Source organism: Arctopsyche grandis, chromosome 5 (genome assembly GCF_051622035.1).
Source record: "Arctopsyche grandis isolate Sample6627 chromosome 5, ASM5162203v2, whole genome shotgun sequence".
NCBI classification, from domain to species: Eukaryota; Metazoa; Arthropoda; class Insecta; order Trichoptera; family Hydropsychidae; genus Arctopsyche; species Arctopsyche grandis.
Genome location: NC_135359.1, coordinates 4,055,613 through 4,082,629, shown reverse-complemented (window position 1 = coordinate 4,082,629; position 27,017 = coordinate 4,055,613). Strand labels below are relative to the sequence as shown.

At 33.4% G+C, this 27,017-nt stretch overlaps 1 protein-coding gene across 1 annotated transcript; it reads right to left on the bottom strand.

Moving 5' to 3' along the window:
• Position 1: 1 nt before the first annotated feature.
• nau (myogenic-determination protein nautilus) lies at positions 2–27,017 on the bottom strand. The gene is made up of 4 exons (XM_077431708.1): positions 25,666–27,017; positions 18,223–18,402; positions 8,778–8,901; positions 2–697 (listed from the first exon to the last, which is right to left on the bottom strand). The coding sequence occupies exons 1-4, from the start codon at positions 26,653–26,655 to the stop codon at positions 597–599; spliced, it is 1,395 nt and encodes a 464-aa protein (XP_077287834.1). The 5' UTR covers positions 26,656–27,017; the 3' UTR covers positions 2–596.

Genomic DNA, 27,017 nt, shown 5'->3' with positions numbered 1-27,017 from the left:
TGAGTGTATTCCTTGTTATGAATGTGTGTATATATTCCATGATGTATTCTCTCACAAATTGGCCAAATTGATTTGGCCGTCTTCCGCTTTACATAAGCTTATATTTCAAATAGTGACAATTTTAATTTGCGCGATTGAAGATGTTTATCATTTTGAAATAGTACAAAATGAAAACGAATCTGACATATTAAATGCTTTGGATTATATCCAGGCGAAAGTTGGCATCGGGCGTCCGTCGGTTTACAACATAGATGCATTATTATTGGTCAGCTTCGAGACGTGGTCCTATTTATTGGCACGATTCCATCGTCACATTCAAATGCTATTGGTCGTCGGCATCAGTATTGCAGGAATGGGCGTCAATCAATGTAAAATCGGCTAGAAAGTATCCCGGTGCACTTTAAGGGGCTTCTTTTTTGCAAATGAATACACATTGTGATATTAAATTTTTTTTTTCAATGAACAGGTACATTATTTTTCTCTCAATTCTTTTTATCAAAAAATATTTAACTATACCTTAAATTACAAATTCGTATAAAATTCAATCAGCCTATTTAATATACATATATGTACAATATAATTTCAGAAATATTTAACTACGACATGTCATCTTTGGGACGGCATATGGTACGATCGTTCAAACTTTCAACAATGAGGCTGAGGCAATCCAAACTCGATCCAGTCGACGGGGAATATCCTGAAATGGTAAAACACACTTTAATATAAACTTCACATCATAATTTCTTTAAAATTAGTAAAATAGTTCCATCAGTTTGAAACCCTTTGTTCAAAATGTAGAATTTCTGGAAAATTATTGTTAATTGTCTTCATAAACACAAGTACATATGTATACTTTCGCTTGTTGGCAATATGCTTTTGAATTATTGATAATGTATCACTGTTTTTAAGAAACAGATTCAAGTTAAATATGCAATAGCATGCTTTTGGGTCTTGTGCAGGGCCGGCTCAAAGGTGCAGCAGACTAGGCACATGCCTAGGGCGCCATGGACATGGGGCGCTGCGAAGCGCCCCCATTTTTCTTTTTTTTTATTTTTAAATTGAAAAATTACAAAAATAAAATTTGGCTTTCTTTGAACTTATAAAACATTATATATTCAACTTAATTTTTCTACTGGAAGTAACAATACTGATTGCAAAGTATTATAATGTATGAGAAACGCAGGAAGTTGACTGTCAAATATCAAAGACTCGCGAATAAAACTTGTAAAACAGCAAACTGTCATCAGTACAAATGATAATTTGGAATTGTATTTTATATAAAACTAGTGTTGTGCCCGTTGATTTCGAAAAGGAATTGAAACACGAATAATAATGTTGTATATAAGTATAATGTAAGGTAATTTATAGGCGCACGCGCTCGTAATATTAATCGTATTAAAAAGTGGCACATTATATACTTAGCAATCCAACCCGCTCGATATGATGAATGAATGCGTGTGTGTGTGCACCTCTAGAATCCAGAATCGAAATCGAAACGGCTGGTTTCGGAAAGAAATTGACGCATGAATTACGAAGTGATACGTTTTGTGCATCACCGACGCTACCAGCGCAATAGCAGAATTTCCCGATGGAAATCCCTAACCGCTGATTATTTTAAATTGTGGCTTGGAAGTTAGAGTGAGCATTACATTTGAACGACAATGAAGAAGATGGAACTTGTTTTGGAAAAATACATTCATCAATAGACTTCTTTTGTTTGTTTTATATTGTTGCAAGACATATTAGAGAGTCTAAACACACCTTTACAAAACTCGAAATCTTTAATTTGGAAATTTGGATTAGCTACAATTTTTATACTTGCTTTCTATTGTATTTCTAAATAATTCTAGTTGGAAATGTTTTCAACAGAAAAGACGTCAGCACTCAACAAGGGTTAATATATTTTTCTTCAACATAAAATTTCAAGAACTTTCCTGAAATTTATTGTTTCAAAATTTAAGGGGGGGGGGGGGGTTGCTGAAACCAATCTGCCTAGGGGCGCCATATACCCACGGGCCGGGCTTGGTCTTATGATATGATATGATGTACATATTTTCTATTCCGTATATCAGTAGTGTTCATCGTGAGTCACATTTGGATCGTTTCATGTTATGCATTTGGTCGTTAGCCGTTGATGCGACGACAACAGTTCTTTGTGCATAGGTGCAACCGATGCAACGCGTCATTAAGTCGAGATGATTTGTCGATTTTGCATAAGAGCGCGGTCTCCGAGATGGACCAGTGTTAATTTTACATCTCGTCTCATTATTTTAAATGGCACGAGGGAGGTGTGTGTGCGGCAAATGGTGCGTGATCCCCTTTCATGTCCTGAAACGCACCTAATTGGCGCTTCCGTTGACCGCAACCCACACATGCAACGATGGCGAGATGTGGACCAGCGATTATGTGAATCTGTCTAACGATAATTTATATACATACACATAATATAATATTGCTGGTTTTATAACCCAACTGAAATTTTTGAGAATTTGAACGGTTCTGTTTTACATGTTAGGGTTGCCAATAGGTCTATTTTTTAGAGAACATGTTCTCTCTTTTAATGCTGCGTACGGACCAAACCAACGACGATTTTGGTCCAACGTTTTAACCAGCAGGATAAAACCAGTAGCGTACAAAATATCGAAATAAAAATTAAATTTAAAAATTGAGATTAAATATCAAAATTAAAAATATTATTATTATATTAAAATTAAATTCAAATATCAAAATAAAATTATAATCAATATATTAAAATTAAAATTAAATATTGAAAGTTAAAACAGAACATGCCCAATTTAAATAAATTTTCGAGATCGACCTAAAATTAGATCATCAACAATCACATACAGGTAATCCTCGACTTTTGTTTGTCGAAGATGTTTTGACTTACGAAGATAAGCACTAAGATCGAAAAAAAAAAATCAAAGAATTATTATTTTTACTTCCCCGTAATGCGCAGTTACTGAGAATATCTCATGTATAAGTATGGGTGACCGAGCGATGGTCCCAACCCGCTACGTTGTCGGTTTATCAACCAAAATTATTTTAGTCTTCAGTTGTTTCTCTCGTCTAAATAAATCAATTAATTAAATCATTTCAGAGGTAAATTTTATCGGATAATGTGTGATTATTAATTTTATTTCGACGAAAGAAAAAAAACCCTTTGACAAATCACCGACATCCGACACCGCGTTTTTTTATGAATTGTTTTTTTTTATCGATCGTCGACGGTAGAAATACAGTAACATCTCATGACGACTTTAACAATATTTTTTTTCGCTCGTAAGCAGAGAAATTATAATATTTCTCTGGTTTTAAATGCGTATCGTCGTAATTCAAAACATTGTTGTAATTCAAAACATCAACGATGATCTAATTTTAGCTCAATCTCGCTCTTTAGCTTGATTTTGATATTTAATTTCAATTTTAAAATTTAATTTTTATTTCGATATTTTGTACGCTACTGCTGGTTAAAAAGTTGGCCCAAAATCGTCGTTGGTTTAGTCCGTAAGCACCATAACACAATTATTTTGTTCTCTATCTTTTTTATTTATATAATACCCATAATGTCCTCTCTTTCAATTTTGACAATAATTTCGCGCAGTCCGTACTATATTCTCTCTCACAAGATATGACGTGAGTGGAGAGTAGGTATCCCAATCGAATATTCGAATATTCGAGTATTCGAATTATTCGTCTGAATTTTCATCCATTCGTTATTCAAATATTTCATCAACTATTCGAATATTATTCGTGTATATATTTTTTTATAAACTAAATACACAAAATCAATATGAAAAGAGTGACGACGAAGAAGCCGACGATTATGAAGAAAATGAAATATATAATGGGGATAATTTTGATAAAATGAAGATAATGAAATGAAAGAGGTTGAAATGTCTACATGTGAAGAAACAGATTTGTATTCATTAAATACGGAAATGTTTGAAACTTTCCGATCGAGAATAATCTCTACGAAGTTTTAGAAAACATCAGAAAAATAATACGAATATTTAAGAAGTCACCTGCGAAATATACATTTTTACAAGAAATCATAATGAATAAAGAAAATAAAAAATTGGTAAATTATTATTGGCTGTAAAAACGAGGTGGAATTCAATGGCAACTATGATAAGACGATTAATTCAAATTTATGCTTGGTAAATATGTAATTACCTTTTTTTAATTTTCGAATATATTCGAATAGCTCTTGATTTACTATTCGGTATTCGAATAGTCGACGAATATTTGGGATCCCTAGTGGAGAGGCGAGGCAACCTGGCAATACTGAGTGTATACTCGTATTTACTTTTATTATAATATTAGTTTTATGCCCGTTGAAATTTCAACGGGTGCTTTCGGTTTGGTACATGATTTAAAATGAAGTTACAATATGAATAGTAATAAGTAATCGTAATCGGAACTGAAATAGTAATTGGAAATCGGTTATGCCAATTAAATTATGCATTAAAAAATAATAAAATTATAAAACCGAAGTTAACACCGAAACAGTCGAAATCGTATCATATGAAAAGTACGTATTTTTATATCGCGTGACGTAAGCAAAAATATTTGGATGTTAATTGATATGTATTTACTTTGTATGTATAGTACTAGTATTATACAATGTTTTTGGCCAGGAAGGTGCATTGCGGTTACCTGCTAGGCCTTCCTGGTATAAATTAAAAAATATATATATGTACATATAACATACATATATGTAAATAAATGAGGTTTTCCGCAATGCAACTGACCATTGTGGGTATTGTTTTGACATATTATATTATATTCATTAAAAAAAAATTACAATATTTTTTAAAAATGTCGCATAATGACAATACAGCAGTTCAATATTGTTGCTGTTGTACATAATTATAAACGCTTGTTTTTGAATCGTAGAAAAAAATATTTTTTTCTCATTAATCTTAGGTTAATTATGCAAAACTTACGCGAAAATTTTGATAAAAAATACAAAAAAAAAGTAATACCAACAAAAATAATCTTATAGATTAGTTGAAAGTTAATCACAGGGCTCAATAATTTTAAATAATGGAGTAGAATTTAATTAAATATATTAAATTATACATACATACATACATATGTACATATATTCAAGATTTTATTTGTCTTATTTTTAACTATTAAATCTTAATTTTCAACATTTAAATAATCTAATATCTAATAATTCGAAAGTGACTTTGTATGTGAGGTTTGGTTCGTTGAATCCGTGATGTCATCGAAAAATAAAAATAATTTTCTATGACGACGATATCGATATCGATTTGGACTCCGTTTTCAATTTTGATTTCGAATCCGATTTCAGTTCCAATTACCGGTTTTGATTTCAGTTCTGATTCCGGTTACGAGTTTTGATTTCGATTTCTGTTCCGATTTCAGTTCCAATTACCGGTTTTGATTTCAGTTCTGATTCCGGTTACGATTTTCGATTTCGATTCCAATTTCGGACCATTATGTCCGAAAGCATATATGCTAATTACTAGTCCACGCTGCTGGTTCTGGTTTATATTTAACTATTATCTGCATTACACATACATATGTAGATAATAAAATATCACATTTCAACGCTTCGGATAACTTTTTTGACTTTTGCAACATGTAAATTTCCAGGAACTATCACTTAAACGCGCCATTCATAAATCGTGCGAATAAAAATGACGTTTCGGACCTTTAGCCCATCTCTTGGGCTATCGGCGGACGATTTTGGCCCTTTTCCTACCGAGACATTTCGTTTTCTCAGCACGTTCTAAACTATATAGCCACCCTATGCCTTTCTTACACAAAGAAACCCTCACTCCTTTGCGTATTGTGTTCGGTAACATATGTACCTATCTTGTATGAATATACATACATATATATATATGCACCCGCTTACTAAAACAACTTTGGCCTTTGTATCATATTTTGCTTGTTCGAACTTGCCGCGAAAATTTGTTTTCCCAAACACGCGCACTCTGAGACTTTGCAAAGTTTCAAAACGGAGGCTTGCGAAATCCACAATGCAATGAAAATCGCACGTCGTAATCTTACCACTTTCACATACAAATTGCTTATGAAATTACATGTAATTATAATTAGTATGCCTGTCAACGTTATATTTACATCATACAAGCTTCATGTTGGGTTTGTTTTATTATGACGATGCTTTTACGATGGATTTTCAATGCTCTTATTATTTCATATTGACTACTTGAGAACGGCAATTTGAAATTGGAAAAAGTAAATTATAAAGTGGTAGTAAAATTCAGTTCCAAAAACACTATTTCTGTTTGACTTAAAACACAAATTGTTGTTGCTTCTTTTAAGCCTTTGAGTGCTGACGTTTTTCTGTTGAGAGCCCGTCACGCTGAAAATTTCGCCAACATTTCCAATTAGAATTATTTAGATATCCAATAGAAAGCAGGTATAATAATTGTAGCTATTCCAAACGAAGCCTAGATAACTACCGCCAGGGATTTCAAGTTTTGTAAAGGTGTGTTTAGACTCTCTGATATATCTTGCAACGATATGAAATAAACAAATGAATGTATTTTTCCAAAACTAGTTCCATGTTCTTCATTGTTGTTAAAATGTAATGCTCACAATCCAAATGCCAAGCCACAATCTAAAATACTCAGCAGTTAGGCATTTCTATCGGGAAATTCTGCTATGGTTATAAATAGAGGTAGGACCGGAAGCGTGCCGTTCTTTGTTTATTGTTCGTTGTGCATTGTTCATTTTTATGATGAACCTTTGTTAAAGGTTCGCCGAACCTTTTTTTATTGCACTCTGGCTTTGTGAATAGACCCAAAACGCCGTGATTCCTGGAAAAAGCACGCTCTCTATCCGCCCTTTAGTTATAAATTCAGAAATTACGGTGTAAACGAGTCTTTATAAACGTTGACAAACGAATGACACGGATTACACAACCCATGTTCAATGTTTTTTTTTTTCAATGCTACCTAGAAAGGCTTAGCGTAGGCTTATTTGAGGCCCATGGACTTGTTTGCAAAACGCCGATCGGCGTCGGTCAGCATTCGAAGGGTTAATTCGATATGTTCAGAGTCTCGGAAAAGCAGAATAAACGTATTACAGGCCACTAGTATTTTTAAATATTGTTTAACGCAAAACATTATATTTATTGTTTTACGAAATGTTTCTCGAAATGAAGTACAGTTGACTTATGTAACTTTCAAGGTAATTGACGATATGTGAATCTCACTTTCTATTGGTAGAAGATTTTTATTATGTACCAACCCAAATGACTTAAATTTATGTCGTGTGAAATTTCTAAAAGTAAACTTCGCACTTTTTCGTACTCTTCTGATGTAAAAATAGTTTATTTGATAATTAAACACCGTTGGATATTATTTTTGCAGCAACGATGACAGATATGTCAGTTTATATATGCACTGCGCAACATGTATAGTGCTGTGCATATTGTGCAATAGCTATACATATGGATATACGTATGTATGTCACAGTGAAATTATAATTACACTGACGTTTCAGTGGAATCATATCTAATTACATTTTCACTGGGTATACTTATAGTTTCACTACGGAAATTACATATTCACTGGCCTCTCCATCCCCTGATAGTGAAATGCCATAGATTGCAGATAGTGAAATGGATGGATGATATATAAATGCCATTATTTTTATAAGATTGTTGAGTGCGTCGCCGACACGAATCGCGCCACTCACGTCACATCCCCGCTCCTCTCCACCCCCACTCCGATGCCGAACTCGCACTTACACGCCCTCCCCGCAACCCCTCTCTTGTCCATGCCCACTCTCTCCGTGGTCTACTATCTGTTTCGATTTGGCTTTTTTATGCCACGTGTGTGGGACTGAAGCAAACAACTCATAATATTGTGGCCGAGGTCCTGACTCTAAAACCAGTTGACTAGTGCTTCGCCGGTAAGCACTCACTTCCTCCCCGGCTGTCTTAATAAACAGTTTTGCTTTACCAACACAATCGTCTCACTCGCCCTACCCCCATAATATCTTAACACTTATTTATTTAAGGTTAGGTTAGGTTGGGTCCATTTAGGATTTGTTTTATTTATTTAAGGTTAAGTTAGGGTAGTTGTAATTCGAACGCATGGTGCATTAGCGTTCGAATTTCAGTAGTGAATTTGTAATTCTATTGTTACATTCGTACTCATTGCTTGAGTCAGTGAAATTGTAATCTCACTAGTGAAATTGTAATCTCACTAGTGAAATTGTAATCTCACTAGTGAAATTGTAATCTCACTAGTGAAATTATAATTTCACTGACAATAACAATTTCACTGTAACACATACATATATTATTTTTTTTTAATTCCGGGAAGTTATACTTTGTATACAGTTCATAATAGCCCAGATATCTTTATGACCAATGGCAATTGCGTATGTTCCTACCTATGTACTACCTCAATACAAATAGATGTTCCTATATATTAGTGCAAATATAAATTAAATAGTAATTACATGTTGATTTTGTTTCTGACAGTACTACTATGATACACAGTGCCGGTTTTAGGAGGGGGCTGGGTCGGTCAGCGCCCGAGGGCGCCAAATAAGTTAGGGCGCCGCTCGATGAGTCAAAGGCGCTTTAAATTTTAAAGTTAGAGCGCAAAAAGGCATACATAAATTTAGATTAGAGCGCCAAAGGCGAAATTTTTTTCTAAGGGTATTTAGAAAAAATTTCACGAGGGCGCATTGGGTGTAAGACCGGCACTGATGATACATCTACATTGAGAATAAGTAAAGTTTAGTATTTATAGTCTTACGTTTATCTTGAATCGGTTGGAATTTGTCTAAGCCTTCTACACTTCCGATGTTGGATTTGTGGTTGTTTTGTACACCAGGAGATCTTGTATCAGCTCCAGAAGAATACGACGAGGTTTGGTCTACCTGTAAAAATTTGGCATTATTAATATACATATATATCTTTACTTTATTTTTAATCAAATTTTGATGTTTTAATTATTTTCTGACAAAAATAACCTTGAATTAGGCGCTGAATTGTATCAAGCTTTTTCATATAACGAGTCTGTGTGAAAACATTGATTAAATGCGTAATCTGAGTATTCTATTTTTAATGTACCTACATAAAATAATAAACGGATTAATAATAATTTAACGTATGAAAAATTTACCACTCATATTCTTACGTTTATTATTTCAGTTGTATACAATATCATATTTAAACGCTTTTACGTAATTTAACCGTTTGAATTAAATTTTGATAAAATATAAATAAACTTAAGTAAACTTTCGTAGTAAAATTTAACATCGAAATCATTTCAAAATAAATTTGCGAGTTTTGAAATAGCCTGAATAAATTTATTTTATAAGTATTTGAAAATTCATTCAACATCAATATTTCTTTGTTATTTTTATTTAATTAAAATTTATTAAGTTAACAAGTTATTACAAATATAAATAAAAGAGATTCGTTACCTATTGAATTCTTATACATATTATGCTTTTAGTTAGACACTATAGTATATTCGAACGACACTTTGATCTTGAACTTAATATTGGAACGATGAACTTGAGATACGCGTAGGACCGTTAATTAAGAGGTGCTGCTGATTGAACTGGATATATGTACTATACTGACTTAATCTGATGTTCTGACTGTATAACTATAGATTCTTATAAATATCTGAATGTCGTACTGCGGGTACGGTTTATATAGTCGATTCGATGGTGTCAATGTTTGTCTCTTATGAAGTATTTTATCTTATCGCAATTTTTATTTTTTTGTTATTCCCACGTATGACCGCGTAAACATTCCAAATTAGAGTATGAGAGTTTAAAAAATAAATCGAGAGTACTTAACAATACATACCTACACAAATGTACATGAGGTATAATTTTTAATTGATTTTGATAAAATGTTATTATATTTTTATTTATATACTAGCTGAACCCGGCAAGTGATGCTTGGAGCTCTACTAACGTCTCTTTAAAGCTGTGTCGTCATAAACCAACGTGTAACGTGGTTACCAACGAACACATTTCCTTGACTACACAATGGCGCTTCAAACTTTCGCGTCGGTAAAATCTTAATTGCAAATATTATTATTAGGAGGTTATTTCCCATTTTTTTTCACAGTAAGCTTCCCGGACATATATACAACAAATCCTGAAAGTTCCATCGTAATCGGTTGAGTGGCTTAGGAGCCTATACGAGACATACAAACAAATAGTCAAAGAGACAAATAGACATTCAATTTGTCTCTAATTTATCTATTATTTTACTTTTTTGATTTTTTTCTTGTGTGATTCATTTCTTCGTAGAACACAAATCATTAAGATACAAAACATGTACATAGGAGTATATACGAGACAGACAAAACAAAACATGTACATGCGGTTTAGGAGCCTATACGAGACAGACAGAGAGACAAACAGACATTCAATTTTATATATATATGTACATATACATAGATATAACTTTATTTTAATTCGTGTATCAGTTCCTTGCCGAAACCACCCGCTAGTTATTATATAAAAAGCGATAAAGGAATTAATTATTGAAATCGCATCCAATCTAAATTACAATGTGACAAATTTATTTTAGGAATCGAACCAACCAGAAATTCGTCAAGAAATGAAAAGCCAAGTTAATATTCAATCAAGAAACACCACCGTTCGCTTCAAGACCTTCGAAACAGGTACTTATTTAATCTTTCGTAGCCGTTTCCAGGTATTTCAATCAAGCGGTGACTTAAGTCGTTACAAAACAGAACCAATTCGAGTGTTCATTTGCGACGCGATATAACATGTTTTGCACACCGTACAAATTATGTACACTCTGGAAATAGACGATTCCTAGATTCGCAACGTTTTGTTCTTTTATAGGTATATGAACCACCTAATTAGAGCAGCATCCCAGTGAATAGATAACCTGGCTCTAAGCCAAAGTGCCAGAGTTCGAGTCTCCGAAGTCTGCATTTTCACAATGCCTAGCATTGTTCCGATTCTTATCCGCACGCTCGGCAATAAAATCCAAAAAAAAAAAAACCAAAAAACTACGTAAATTTGGTAATATTTCCCCTGGTAAGATTTGAGGAAATGTCTGACATGCATTATTTCACTACTGCTCGGTTGTGCTTTTTTTTATTTTATTTCTCACAGTCTCTCGGTTTGTCACAGACTTTGTCGGTTGTTTAACGAGTGCTAGAACTTTAGTTAGTTATACTTACTGATTGAGCGGCACTTATTTAATTCGTTGAAACCTCGGCGTAGATTTATGGACGAACTTTTCTCATCAAAAGAAAATCATCTGGAGATTCCCATCAAAATTTATTACTCATTTTCCGACGCCCTCGCCGACAGCTGACGTGTTTCGCAACAAATCCTACCGCGTCCGTTTTGTCCCGAAATAATATTATTATTCAATAATTAATATAATAAGTTTAATACAATATGTTACAACAAACCCTTCAGAAATAGCAAAAAGTCTCCAAGTCACGCTCCTGCATATAAATATGTATATTTAATACCTTTTCCGGATCGTATCTAGTCTTTCATGTACTGTATGTGTCATATTAACTCGCATTTAATGGCCTTTAAATTAGGTACACGTATTGTAATTCGAAATTTGAATAATAATTACACGTTTCTTACTTACATGCTTTGACTTGAGGTTTCTAATTTATAGAATAGACTAATGGTTAGCATATAAGGCTTTGAACAAAGTGGTCACGGGTTCAAATCCCATTGGTTAGACCTTGGATTTGTGACTCCAGGTCGATCGTTTCCTATCAGAGTTTGACAGTTTATCTGATTTTCATTGTAACGGTTCCAACAAATTGGTAACCTTACCCATTTTGAGTTTTCAGCAATCTCGAATTTCGCTGAATTGTATAAAATGCTGCAAATTTACAAATTTGACTATAGATGTCTTTGTGTTTTAATTGGTATGTATTTTATGTTTTTAATACTAATAATACTTCTATCAAATGTACAGTGTTTCTGGCAAGGAAGACTAATTGGGGTTACCTGTTAGGCCTTTCTGGTATAAATTAAAAAAAAAATCAACAACCATGTATTACATACATATTTATGTATGTATATGTATATAAAGTCCGAAACTGAGCAGTGAAATTATCGTTTATGGTCATAATTTTTCACGTATTGTAATTATATAATTCGAAATTTGAATAATAATTACACGTTTCTTACTTAAATTTAATATTATACTATGTATTACATATTTACGTAAGTATGTGTATATACAGTCAGAAATTGAGCGTTGAAATTATCGTAATAATTTATAGTTTATAGTCATAATTTTTCACGTATTGTAATTATGTATATAATTCGAAATTTGAGTAATAATAACACGTTTCTTAACTACATATTTTGATTTGAGGTTTTTAACTTATAAACAACTACATACATACATATATGTACATATGTTAAGTCTGAAATCGAGCAGTGAAATTATCTCAATAATTTATTTGTAGTTTAAAGTTTATTATTAATTAGGTTTCTGATATTATGAAGTATTCATTTAAATAAAAAATGATAAAATTAAAATAGTGTACCATTTATAAATAAAACCTCAAATGAGTGTCGTAAAAATGTCTTATGGTCTAATTTGTTTCTGTTGAAGATGTAGACAAAGTTTTAATTCAGAATTATAATTATGATTAATCAAGAATTATTCAACCCTAAATTGATCCACTTATTTTGACATACTCTAGAATGTAGAAATGAATTTTTCAATGATTTTATAACATATGTAATATAGTCGAATCGCCCAGCTCTACTCGGTTCATTAAAAGTTGGTAAAATAAGTATTATATGTATGTTTCAAGTTAGACTACCCTTACAGTATAAATATATACAAAATTTTATGGTTTTAAATTGAAATAAGATATAACAAACAAACATTCGCCTTTATAGTACACATGTGTACATACATATTTATGTATAATATTTTTTTTGATTTTTATAATTTAAATTGTATTGTTTTGTAGATACGAACTTGTGTGACTGGGCCAGTACTATACAGTGTCAAATTGTAAAGTTTCGTATATTAATTTGCATCTTTTTGCGAGTCATGAATATTCACCGTCCGTCGGAAACGTAACATTACATTGTACTTTATAAGCGTTTCGACTCGTTCAAAGTGGATCCGTTACGTTGGGCTTAACGGCGTCTAACGATCCGTTATCGCTTTGTGTTTGTTTAAAAATTAAATTTTATCATCGTCGATGTACATATGTACGTTGGCTTGTTTTAAATAAAACTTAGTTTCTGCATCATATTTCGCTTTGAATTAAATTCGTCGATGAAAACTGTTCGAATGTCTGTTATTAATACTCGAAATTAATACTCGAAATGCGCTGAAAAGGTCATTTCAGTTTGTGATGCCAGCTTGTTTTTTTCTTCTTGATTTGACTTACTCGAATCGTGTCGATCTTCTTTAAAGTTTGCCTTTATGTTGTATTAAAAAATTCGTGATGTTTCGAATGTTGAAAATAATATGTATTCAATATATTGTACATTTTATTATTTAATTTAAAATATTCACTGAATCTCTTTGGTCGATTTGCCAAATATGATGATTTGCCAAAAAGTTGGGACAAGGTCTGAACTTGGTACAAAACTTATGCAATAAATATATGTAAATTTTAAAATTGAATGTAAATATTTAGGTTAATTAATAAAAACTTAAGGTTTTTTCTAACGATAATGTTATGGGTTGCTCTTGGGCAACTCCATGTTATTGAACTTTTTTGAAATCATATTCAAATAGTGGTGACATAGTGGGTAGGATGGTTTTTGCAAATTTGGTGAGGAACGAAAAAAGATAAAATGGCAAAATCTGATAGGATAGGAATCGATCGACTTAGACTTAGGTGGGAAGGATATTTAACCAATTTTACCGGGAACCGTTTCAACAATGAAATCAGAGAAAATAGGCAAACTCTGAAAGGAAAAGATCTACCTGGAGTCACAAATATCCAGGTCTGACCAGCAGCACTTACAGATACACTCAGAAAAATTCTTTTCAATCGAGGTCAGCTCATGGGATCGACGCTAAGCAGAAGCTTAACGACAAAGCTTTGCTGCTGGCTATATGTTTAAAACTATCTAAAACAAGAGTAAACTGCCACTTCCGGTTGAGGGATGCTTACCAAATTGTATCCATAACTTGCTATTACGCTTAAACTTCTAGATATGAAATTTCAGTTCAATAAACTAAAAGGTTTCTGAGAAAAAAATAAAAAACCTCGATTATCTAGAGTAAAACTTCTACTTCCGGTTCAGATAAAAATATTTAAAAAATATGAGGTTATAGATATTATTATTTTTATTACATGTAAAAAAAATTAATCCGATTCAGTCAGCGGTTTGGGAGATAATTGAATTCAAAAACTTAAAAAAAAGAGGACACCTATAAGGGGAGGTACCATTTCCGGTCAACTTAAAAAATTTGAAAAAAATTCACGTCGTGTCGATAAGAATTTCAGCAACCGATACCAAGTTTCGGTTCGATAGGACTAACTGTGTTCAAAAAATCCTCAAAATACGCAGCCACACACACACACACATTTTTTCTAGATCATGAAAACGTGATCAGTAATCGATTCTGAGTTCGAATCAGTCAAAATCTCGAGTTCGAATTTTCACATGATCACAAAACTTCATCTATTGTTACTAAGTACATAGATAAAGTAAAAAACAACGTGCCACATTCACCGCTGTGTGATTTCGCCCTCACAGTTTCTTTATAACATTTTTATCGAATTTAATCAGTTTAAAAATATGTTTTTAATTGAGCGAGAATCCTTTTTTAGAACAGTGTAGCCATCCGTTCGACACGATGCAATCGGATATTTATCAGTGGCTTATTTTTTTTTTTTACGAATAGAATTTAGGAAATGTTCGAGCCGGCCATTAAACCACGTGTGTTTTATAGGGGGACGCGACATCGAGCTCGAAAATAATTTATATATCAAATTCAAAAATAGATGCGACATTTTCTCGTTGCCGCCATAAATCAAACGCTATCGGACTAGTGTTGCCAACAATGTGAACCACAGAAAAATCCCCTCAAGTCCCCTCCCCCCCCTACTTCCCCCATTTTCACCGTCAATATACGATCATCTTTGACATCATCTTTGACATCAATACACACGATCATTGTTTGACTCGTCAAATTGGATACGACACAATATTTAAAAAAATTTCAATGTAAAATGTTTCGTAAGACGTACATAGCACCGGGTGACAGTAAAAAATGTATCCACGTCACTGAAACTAAAATGACGTTCTTCGATATTATGTATCTTGTATATGAATTTTTTGTTAAATTATTTTTGAATGATTTTTTTTGAATTTTTAAGTGCGTGTTGAGGAAATATTTTGGCACTGCATTCTTCGAATTCGAGCGCGGATTGATACAACTCCAGTGAATTCGTAGTTATAATGACGTTGTCTACTTTTAAAATATACAATATATGTCTTGGGACGATCCAGCGTCCGTTTCCGAACTATAAAAATACCATTAACCCACTTATGTTATTTTCCCAACGTATGTATGTGCGAGAAAAAACAACATGATAAATGGTACTGGTCGCTTCGGAAGACTTGCGTTGAAATCTCTTGACGTGAAACACAACAAACGATATATATCAATATTTCTAGACAAACTGCATCGGATGATCAATGCCTTCGAGGAACTGCTCCTTTAGAAATATTCGAAATGATAAAAAATAATTTACGAGAGTCGCGTAGGTGGCTTAGTTAGTCCGATTCTTACACTAATTGGATATAAAAACTTTGCCACGGAAAAGATCAGTGATCTTAGAGAAGAAATGTTGTGTCGTTTTGTTTTGCTTTTTTTTTTAAGTCAACCCAATTAGAAAAATTTATACGATCGTTATCTACGAACACACCTAATAGCTTAAAAATTCTTGCTCGTATGAATAACATGTAGATAATGTGTCTATTAAAAATAACCGTTTGATCATTTCTTTCTGTCTTTGAATACATTTTTTACTTTCCAATATTCATTAGTTGGCGTTCGCCCGACTTTAATAAGACAGATGAAAGTTGTGAAAAAAACCTCCAAACGGTTCAAAATCAAGATTGGTAATTATAATACATATGTATGTATTTTGAAAATTGTTGATTTACTAAGCGGAAAAAGACACTTGCCCGGCGTTGCTCAGACTTTTTTGTATGGGAACTTTCTCCCCTAGGCCCTACACGATTCTACATTTATTAAAAACTGACGAATTACATAGCGGATAAACATACTAGGCGTTTCCCGGATGTTTTTGTATGGGAGCCTATCGATATCTAGTCCTTACAAAATTCGCCTAGTGTCTAGTTTAGAATACTGTAAAATAGTATGTATACAAAATTTGTTAATTTCAACTAATTTTCATGTCACAGTCAAAGTGTATTTTCAGTTGTAATATACTCCAACTGGCATTTTAGCTTATTCACATTCGAATACAATTCAACTAGTAAAATATAACTCTATAAGTGCAAATACCCTTTCAACAATGTGCGCCTGTTTTAATGTAACAATTGAGTTCGAAAGATCTGATGTGTCTACGAATGCTTTAGAATTCAATAATGCGTTAATATTTGCTAGGTATTACGAATAAAGGTTATGAGTATCGTATTACGATAACTCTAAAAATGTGTTCAAAACAACTCAATTTTCACGAAAACCTAACCTCTCCAGATTACCTGGTACTAACTTATAGTTGAAGTTTATTTTAAGTTGTAATATATTTTGACCAGTTGGAATGTAATTCGCCATATGAATCATCTTAAATGGGTTAGATGGAATATTTATTTATTTATTTTTATTTTTACATACATACATATATACAAATATACCAGGAAGGCTTAACAGGTAAACCTCAATTGCGCCTTCCTGGTCCACATAATTATTACATAGATACATGTAAATCTAAATAATATCTGACATCTATGGTCAGATATTACAAACATCGTATGAATACGATAAATAACGATGAATAACTTTCATGTAACAATACGAATTTTTATTCGATAAACAACCACAGAGACATCTATGGTGATGAATATGGCGAAACCTAAGATATAAGAATAACTAAAGGTTTGCAACTAACTAACTAACAGAAAATTGGGATGGCAAGGAAGGAAACGCTAATTTTTACAGGAACCGTTTCAATGAAAATCAGAAAAATTGGAAAATTCTGATAAGAAACGATCGACCTCGACAAACCAAGGTCTGGCTAACAACGAGACTTAGTGGGACTCGAACCCGTAACATCAAGTACGAAATAATTCAACATTCCCCACTAGACCACGCTGCTGGTTAATATATTCTAACTAGCCGAAATATATTACAATTGAAAATACAACTATAATATAACGGTAGTTGGTACCGGGTTAAATTGAATATATTCCAACTAGTCAAAATATATTACAACTGGAAGATACACTTCAACTGTAACATTTGTATACATATCGGAAACTTGGAGCTAATACAAATAACTAACCTAACCTATCCATTTAGCCCGGTGACCGCATTTTTTTTTATCTGTATTTTTAGTTGTAATATATTTTGACCAGATGGAATGAAATTCACAATATGAATCAACTGACGTGGGTTAAACGTAATATATTCCAACTAGTCAAAATATATTATAGCTGAAAATACACTTCAACTATAACGGTATTTGTTACCGGGGTAAATGGAATATACATATTCCAACCAGTCAAAATATATTACCCTTTAACTGTAACATATGCATACATTACATATGTAAATATATGATTTTATCAACGATTAACAATTTTTTTGAAATTTTGTACACACGAATCTTTGATAATAGTGCAATATTCAATAATAAATTGAACAATTTACAGTGGTTCTATATGTGCATGTTGGATAATTGGAATCTGTTTATTTGGTTACTAAATCAATTCATCAAAATTTTCATTATGAAAGTGTGTCGTGCTTTTTCAGAAATGAAATTTTATACAACCACGTTATTTGAAAAGTGTTTTCATGCTCTTTTTCTATTTGTACGAATCGATATTAAACATTAGCATTCCGACGGTAAAATGTCTGATTGTACAATTTATTCGTTGATGAATAATCAATTTGCGCCCGAGACGGAGATTTCGAACGAAATGTATGCACATTATTTATGAAGAGTGTTTCCCGTCGACAACAGTGGAAAATGTCAGTGCACTTACCAGATATTTCGGAGGGTCTTCTGAACTTTTCGAAGATGTGACTTGAGTCTGTGCTCCGTGGAGTATGTCTTCCAAACTCTCGATGTACTCTATCGCGTTTCTCAATATCTCCACTTTCGGCAGTCTCTGGTTCGGATTCGTGCAAGTCCTCTTCTTCAACACTTCGAACGCTTCGTTCACCTGAAAAATACAGCGGAAAATTTATAGCAGCAAGCTTATGTAATATACATACATATAGCATAGAACGAGACACTTTGGATTATTTACATAAATTCTACACGGCCAATTTGAGATGAGCGATCGTTGCGGTACTCCGCGTCATTGCGTTTGATGTGTTTTCGCACAGATCTGATTTAGCTTTATTAAATAATTTTTCCTCCAACTCATTTAGACAAACTTCTCCTCACATACAATTTACGTACGAACGTGAAAGGATTTTCTACTTTTTTTTTGTGTAATATATACACATACATATATATATATATATATATATATATATATATATATATATATTCCCCCTTCTTCTCGTTGAATAAATTGCAAATCTCAAAAGGGTCGCTTGGTGAAAAATTGAATCAATTTAATTCAGACTTACCCCTACCATTTTTTCATTAAAATGGAAAAAGGCGACGGTGAAAGAGTCTGCGATTCCACCGTTTGACATTTAAAATGTTTTGAAACTTTTGAGAGCATTTGAAGAACGCTATGTTGAATTCGTAGGTATGTGAACCTGCGCTTCTACTAAATCCTAGTGGATTAGAACCAGACACGTCCGAATCGAATATATAAAGCTGGGTGTGGATCCCTATTTATTTCTGGATTGCACTGTTCTGACAAATCAGATGTGACATTCCTGAGATCAAACTGCGGAAACTATAATTCTACGACTGTTTTGATAACGCATCTTTATATTTTACACGTGTCGCAAATACAAACTTGCACGTTTTATATGAAAGCTTATGTACAGTTAATACAGTTACGCCTATGTGTGAGGATATATTATACATATATAGGTACATACATACATATCAAAGGTAGAAGTGTCACATTTAAAATCGCTATAAATCCGAGATTATCTTTAGAAACGTATGAAGTCTAAGTAAATGGACGCTAAAAACGACACTGTTGTTAATTCTAATGATGTTCATTAAGCAAATGTACAAGATATTATGTAGTAGTAATAATGATTTTAAAAAAATAGTACCCGCTATGTTTAGTCCTAGCTGGGATGTTTTGCCGAAATAAAAATAGGCCTCTATTTAACCGATCTTGTTATGATCCGAAAAATTGCTATGATCATTTATATTATTTAATATTATTTAAACTACTAATCATTAGTCTTAATTTTTAACTGATCATTTTAATTATTTTTAACCCACCAAATAATTAGTTCCCATAAATATATATATTTGAGGGTGAAAAGTGGACAAAAGAAGTGCTAAAATGGTACCTGAGAGAATGAAAAAGGGTAAAAGGAAGACTGTAGGGAAGATGGGTAGATTAAATTAGGAAAATGTGTGGGGTGGAATGGATGAGAGTTGCGCAAAATAGAGTCAAAAAGAAAAAAAACTTCTATATATACTGCTTGCTACCAATGTTTCCTCTAGGCCAATATATGTCGCTAAGTCTCTGAGCATTTAGCCATCTTTTGAAAATTTATTTAATTAATGAATTTCTGTATTTGTGTTATATATTGTTTACATGTAGGTAGGTAGGCAGTTTTTACAATTTTTTTTTCATATTAAACAATTAAATATAAATATATTTAAAAGGTTTTTGAAAAAAGTTCGACTGCGTGCAGATCGAACACAGGATGGACAAGTATATTTTAATTTTTTTTATTTGATAACTTAATATGCCAACACCCATATTAAGTGCATATAACTACATATATATATATATATATATATATATATATATATATATATATATATATATATATATATATATATATATATATATATATATATATATATATATGTAGGTGCATATAAAAAGCTCGCTGTCTAGACAGACAAATACGTAAAAATTATCTATAAAAAATTAAAAAAGTTAAACGACCCAATTCTATTATTGTACGTGAAATAACATTACCAGCAATAACAGTAGTTGGCGTTTTAAATATAATATTATTTCTAAAGTCTCTCAATTTTCAAAATCGACATCATTTGTGAGTTAAAAAAATTGAAGAAAGATCCGTTTATTTAAAATAAATATTATATTTAGTATTAAGTGCATATTTTGCACAGTGTGGTTTTTTTTATTAGAGCAGTGATGTGCGGTTTTTCTTGTATTGTAATTTTCTTTGAATTAAGTGCATATTGAAATTTAGCAAATGTGACCTCCGTACTGACATAAAAATACATTATTTTAATAAAATACATCAAGAAGTACATATGTAAATATTTTCGTGTTAAATATTGTTTTCTGTTTTATTTAAGTATTATTTTAAAATAAAACGAAAATCCCTGCTGGCAGCTCAATAGTGTCTTGCTTAGAGACAACAGTAATTAGTTAACGGTAATTTCATACGAAAATAGTCTCAATGAACGGGCATAGCAGATACTTAAATATCTAGTATATGATTTCGAAAGAGACTTTGTATATATAAGTTTTGGATAGAAGCATCGAAAACAAATCAAAGTTATCAAACTATGACGACCGTTGAATATTATTTTTTTTCTATTCAAATAAATTTAATAAAAAAACAAATGAATGGTTACTAGATTTACCATGTTTAAGCTGTTTACTACAAATTATATTACCGGGTAAAACCACTAGTATACTATAAGTATTCATTGCATTTATTTCTACTTAAAAGATGCTAGATAAACATCACTTTATCGACTGGTATTCGTCCTTTATTAGTCGAAAAAAAAAGATTCACGCCCAAAATATAAACTTCGCCCGAAAAGAGCCCACGTGGCGAACACTGGCGTACGTATTTTCTACATTTAAATACAGCAGTCCACATCAAACTCGGTAATCTTTTGCATTATTTGAGTACATAAGTATGCGGGAGTAATATATCAAAAATGCGAAATTTGATTTATCATACCTTCTTGGCTTAGTTGAAGTTTTAAAAAAATCTTTCCGTGGGGGGAGGGGGGGGGTTTGAAAATGGCGTCTGCGAGCCGTCGGTTGAGCTTCCCATAAATCGCGTTTCCCTTGGCTCGTAAACCGCTCTCTCGCGCTTTGTTTTGACTTGTGTATCCTGCTCGGAGTTGAAAACATTTACTCTGCTACATACTAAATGAGTTGGGCAAAAAAACGAGTCCTCTGGGAGTGCATTTATCCCGTTTGGAGACTATATTTCAACCCCTAATACGCCGATAAATATGCCGCGCGTCCGGCACTGGCAAAACTTCCGGATCAATGCTCATGACATGTTTTTACGATGAATTACGCTATTCGTACGTACATATGAACAGTACACAAAAACCTTTAAAAAATGTCGTCGTGTATAACAATAATAACACTTTTCGATAAATGTCGACTTTTTTTGGTTCAGAGACGAGATGTGACTTTTCTTATAGTAAAATTGTATCCTTGCCTGACAGTGATCGACAACGGAGTATCCCATATTTGAAGAAATGTTGGAGAACTTGTCGACGTTCCACGTGCCACGTTCCGTGCTGTGTGTTTTCGCCCTTATAGTACGGCGAGCGTTATCTCAGACAGACACACAGAATAGCGATATTATATAGTAGATGTTTTAACCGGCTTCGCTCAGTATTTCTAATATAAACAACTTAAACATGGTAAATCTAATAATACATATTCCTTTGTCTTTTTATTAAATTTATTTGAATCGAAAAAAATATTATATTCAACCAATTGAATTGTCGTCATAGAAACTTTGTTTTGCTTACGAAGTTCCCAACCAAATATACTTACATATATACATACTTACATACTTACATAAAAAGTCACTTTCAAAATTATATATTCGACTAGCTGAACCCGGCATGCGTTGCAATGCCACAACAACGCATGCAATTCCCGTTCCCGTTCTCGTTCCCGTTCCCATTTGTCGGAAAAACGCAGACAGCGAACACATTTGAAATTATTGCGTTGCAATGACACTCATTCCCGTTTCCGTTTCCGTTTTTAGGCGACTTTTTTTTTCACAGTAATCTTCCCCGACATGCATACAACAAATTCTGAAAGTTCCATCGTAATCGGTTCAGTGGACACACAGACAGACATTCAATTTTATATATATACTAGCTTTTTTACCCGGTTTCGCTCGGTATTTGTAATATAAACCGCTTAAACATGACTAATCTAATAGTAAACATTGTATTAAATTTATTTGAATACTCATTTGTTTTTTTTTTATTAAATTGACTGTCACGAACAAACATATATAGTAAGTCTCTTATAAAAAATTATATGTACACCCCCGGGGTCTGCGCCCCCTAGGGGTGAAGCCCTAGGTCTTCGCCCTCGGTGCCTACGCCCCCGGGAACTTCGAATCCTTTGAATCGGAAGAAAGCGAATTATTTTTTCGATGACGTCAGAACAAATTGACGAAAAATACATAGGTACATAAAAACATACATACATACGAACAAACTTTAGTGTTTTATATGTAAGATATAATATAATATGTAGATATGTATGATTTAAAATAAACGAATTCTGTATGTCGCGTATGAAGTCGAATCGCATAACGACGTTGTTGATTTGTCAAACAAGTATAAAGGTATATTTTTGCTATTTTTAAATGTAAACTTATGCATGTTTAGAGCATCTGTCTACGCACAACAAGTTTCTATTAGCAGACTCAGTGTCTCAAGGGATTCATAAAGCATTTCCGTTAATAATGCGAAGTCTCATCTCCATGAGATATTTAATTAACACTCGCAGCTTTCAGCGTATACACACAGGCGCCACATAAGAGTTATTATTACACGATAAAAGTTCGATCTATCCTATACGATGATTACACCAATTAATTGTCTCGTGTTGTACATCCAGGATGCAGCCAACGGAACGTTCCAGTTACGATTCAATTAAAAGTTTGGATAGTTTTCCGTCTAGTAGTTAGTACATAGTTATTCTTCAGTGCGGTTCTGCACTTTCTGCAAAAGTTCTATAGCACGTGTCGCACGTAACTATCAACGGTAAGATATGATATTGAAAAATTTAGCGTAGCTTTCCGAATGTTATAAAATACAAACACGAATAATACGAGCCGCGTGTGTCGTATTTAACACGTTTAACCGTTGTATTCTCCAGCAGCGTGTACCGAAAGGCGAGTCTCTGCGGATTCATTTTAACCATATTTTATTAGGGTGAAAAGCTTGTATTTTCACTTTTCAAGTACGTATTTCAGTCAATTATTTTTTTTATAATTAATTAACTGAAACGTCCGGCGTAACTCGAGCTGATGAAAGTTACGAAATTGGACTTTTTGATGAGGAGGGGACCTTTTATCATCTACATAAGTTATATCAATTTAACAATCTAGGTGACTCTAAATTTCTTGAAAGCTGTAGATTTGTATAGCGGACAGTAATACAAACATCAATAAGTAGCGGTGTGGACTAGTGGTTAGCATATTATGCTTTCGAGCAGAGTGGTCACGGGTTCGAGTCCCGCTGCTGGCCAGGCCTTGGTTTGTGACTCCAGATCATTGATGTATAATACACTAGATCCGCCCTCACGTCTTATGCACAGTTTCTCTTAGTAGGTAGGTAGGTGCCGCTGCGTCGTAGGGAAAAAAACCATTACTTCCCCGCTAGTTAAACCCCCCGCACCCCTCAGTTAGTGAAGACAAGATCTCCGACCAAAATCACACATCAGGGCCCATCTATGTGTATTATACATCAATGCTCCAGATCGATCCTTTCTTATCAGAGTTTGTCAATGTTTCTGATTTTCATTGAAACGGTTCCTGTGAAAATTGACATCTCTTTCCTATCTCTCTTGCTAATCTCAAGTTATTCAGCATTTTGATGTTCGCCATTTTCATTTTTAATGTGATTTTTTCCATAGATGTCACATGTGAATTTTTGTATGAATTCGCAATTATGTAGATTGTATTGTATCTGTATAATTGCACTCGTCGCTTTGGAGCGATCTGTAAAGGCGAGTATTTATGTTCTATGAAATAAAATAAAAAATAAATAAAAGTAAGTATAGACTAGTTGAATTGTCTGTGGTGGCATTGGGGGAAAAAAGTTTTGAAATTTTGAAATTCGAAATGATTTTAGATTTCAACTATGGTTGAAATCTTATAAGATTCTAACTTGAAAACAGTATTTATATGCATTATGGATGTAAAAAAAATATTCAAATTTATATAATATACGTATGTATGTACATTTTTAGTATAATAGTCGATTTGCCCGACGTTGCTCTGGCAGACTAAATTTGAGAATTAATATAAAAAATGAAACTTTTTCAGACAATTTTATATGTTAGGCTTTGACACTTAATGATATATGTACATAGATTAAAGTGCATAAGTGAGATGATATACGAAATTTAATTGTTAATATACAAAAATTAGATAGTATAACAAACAATCAGCTTTATACATAGGTATACATATATGTATGTATATGTAAATGCCTGTAAATATTATTCATTTGTGTGAGCAAAATTTGACAATTTTGTAATGTGTAATATAATGCATTTCTTATGTCACATGTTATTGGATGTTTTTCATGCGTTTTTTTTATTCACTCTGCTTCTGCATTCAAAATTAGGGCTATCCGTTCACATGTTGGGGACACGTGTCATTTCTTTTTAAATTCTATACCACTCCCGAATCGTTTCTGAATTTAGAATTAAAAATAATACACGCACATGTACATAAAAAATTCAAGAGCGTTCCATCTGAATGTTTGGCATATTTAGCGAGGCTAAGTCAAAGATGGCAATTCAAATTTGAGCACGTGTGGTCCTTGAGACACTTGCATATTTGATGGATAAAAAGCGCACGTTTATAGTCCACTCTGATGTAAACATTGGCTTGTGCATATGTGTGTGTGTGTGCCCTAAAATATTATATTCCTTTTAGAATTCGCAATGACACGTTTCGTATTCGCTTTTTGCAACACAAGAAGACGCTGGAAATCTTTCAGTATTTATGTATGTATGTATGTTTGCTTTGATTTAGAGAGTTTTGTACGCACGCGTTCGTACGATTATTCGGATAGATTCATCGTAAGGACAAACTAGATCGCTTCACGGGCTAGACGAGTGAGATATGTATTTATTTGAAAACATTGTAAATCTTTCTTTGAGATGGTCCCGACATTAAAGAGTGACCGTAAACCACGGGACGGTCCATGTGTCTTCGTCCGAGCGTTTAATTCGTCGGCGAATTCAAACTCGTATTTATTTCGACACGTTGGACTTCGATTTGGTATGATCTTTCGAAAGGAAGCTGTTTGGATTTGCTCAATAATAAATTTGGGTTCTCCTTACCTTTCTCAATCTTCTCCTTTCTCTGAGCGTGGCTGCTTTTCTTCTGTCGACCGTCACGTTTTTCCTTTTGCACGCTTTGCAAGCCCAAGTGAGACATTTCCTACCGTGGCTGGGGCTATCAAAACATCGGCCATCTTCATCTGGAGATCCCATATCCGAGGCAGAAGAAAACGGCGCTAAAACGTGCGGAATATGTTCTTCGGACGAGCTCATACTCTCTTCGTCGTCTAAAAAGTCGAATTGGTCGTCTTGATCATTCTCGGCGGCCATTTCCTCGTCTATTTTGCAACTGTGTCCGGTTTTTCCTTTATTTTTAGCGCAATGTTTAGACTTTTGAACGGTCAAACTTTCGAGAATATTAGCGCCGTCTACGAAAAATTTATCGTTATTGTTCTTCTCCTTGTTTTCGGCGTCCTTCCTCTTCTTGCCTCCTTTTTTCGGCGCACACTTTTCACCACTTATCTCGACTTTCGATTCCTTTTCATCGTTTTGCTTTCGCCTCCTCCTCACCGCCGAGTTGATGGTTTTTTTAATATCAACAATCGACATTTTGGCAACATCTGCGCCCTCCTCTGACGATTTCGCAGCGTTCGTATCGCCGACGTATCGATCGCACTCGAAACGGTCCGTTTTCGCATAAGCGTTTGTTTTGTTTTGAGTTTGAGGACAATCATCGAGAGTGCGAAAACTGTTATCTGTTTTGCTGTCTTTCGAAGTGTCGTTTTGAACACATTTGGCATTGTCGTAGTCGCTCTGAACGCGTTCACTGTCCGTTACCTTTGCTTCGTTGTAATAATTCGAGGCATTGTAATTTCTGAAAACGTTCTGATTGCTATACTTGGACGAGAGCTGGCTGTAGTCGTATTGATTTTGATAGTTTTGATATTGGGTGTAGTTCGAGTAGCTTTGCATCGCAAATTTCGCCTTTGAACCGTTGTCCAAAACGTCACAGGATTTGCCGGTGAGCTTGCCGAAATTTATAGAATCCATATTTTAACACTGTGCATTTTTTAATTTTAAATCAACATTCACCGAAAACACTAAACAGTCCACTTTTGATTATTCAAAACGGTAGGAATAATTAAATTGGAGATTTTCATATAAAATTTTCAATAGGCGAAGTTGTACGAAAGTTCACGGCGCACTTCTTATTCAATTTTTATTTGTTTATTTTTAAAGGCGGCAGTCAGTTTTTATTAATTTCACACACAAGTCATGATATTAACGATGATTTAATATTTGCTTTAATTTGATAACGATAACAATATTGGTAGTGGAAACGCTATAATGTGTCCCGTCGCGGCCGACAGACTGCCAAACTGCTGAATCCTATGTTCGCACCTACTAAACAT

Bases quoted from the DNA above. Each gene is read 5' to 3' on its own strand.
- nau (XM_077431708.1), bottom strand. From the start codon at position 26,655: ATGGATTCTATAAATTTCGGCAAGCTCACCGGCAAATCCTGTGACGTT. The intron at 18,403-25,665 runs GTAAGGAGAACC...TGTATTTTTCAG, and splicing joins AAAGGAGAAGATTGAGAAAG to GTGAACGAAGCGTTCGAAGT. The intron at 8,902-18,222 runs GTAAGTGCACTG...AAATTTTTACAG, and splicing joins AAGACCCTCCGAAATATCTG to GTAGACCAAACCTCGTCGTA.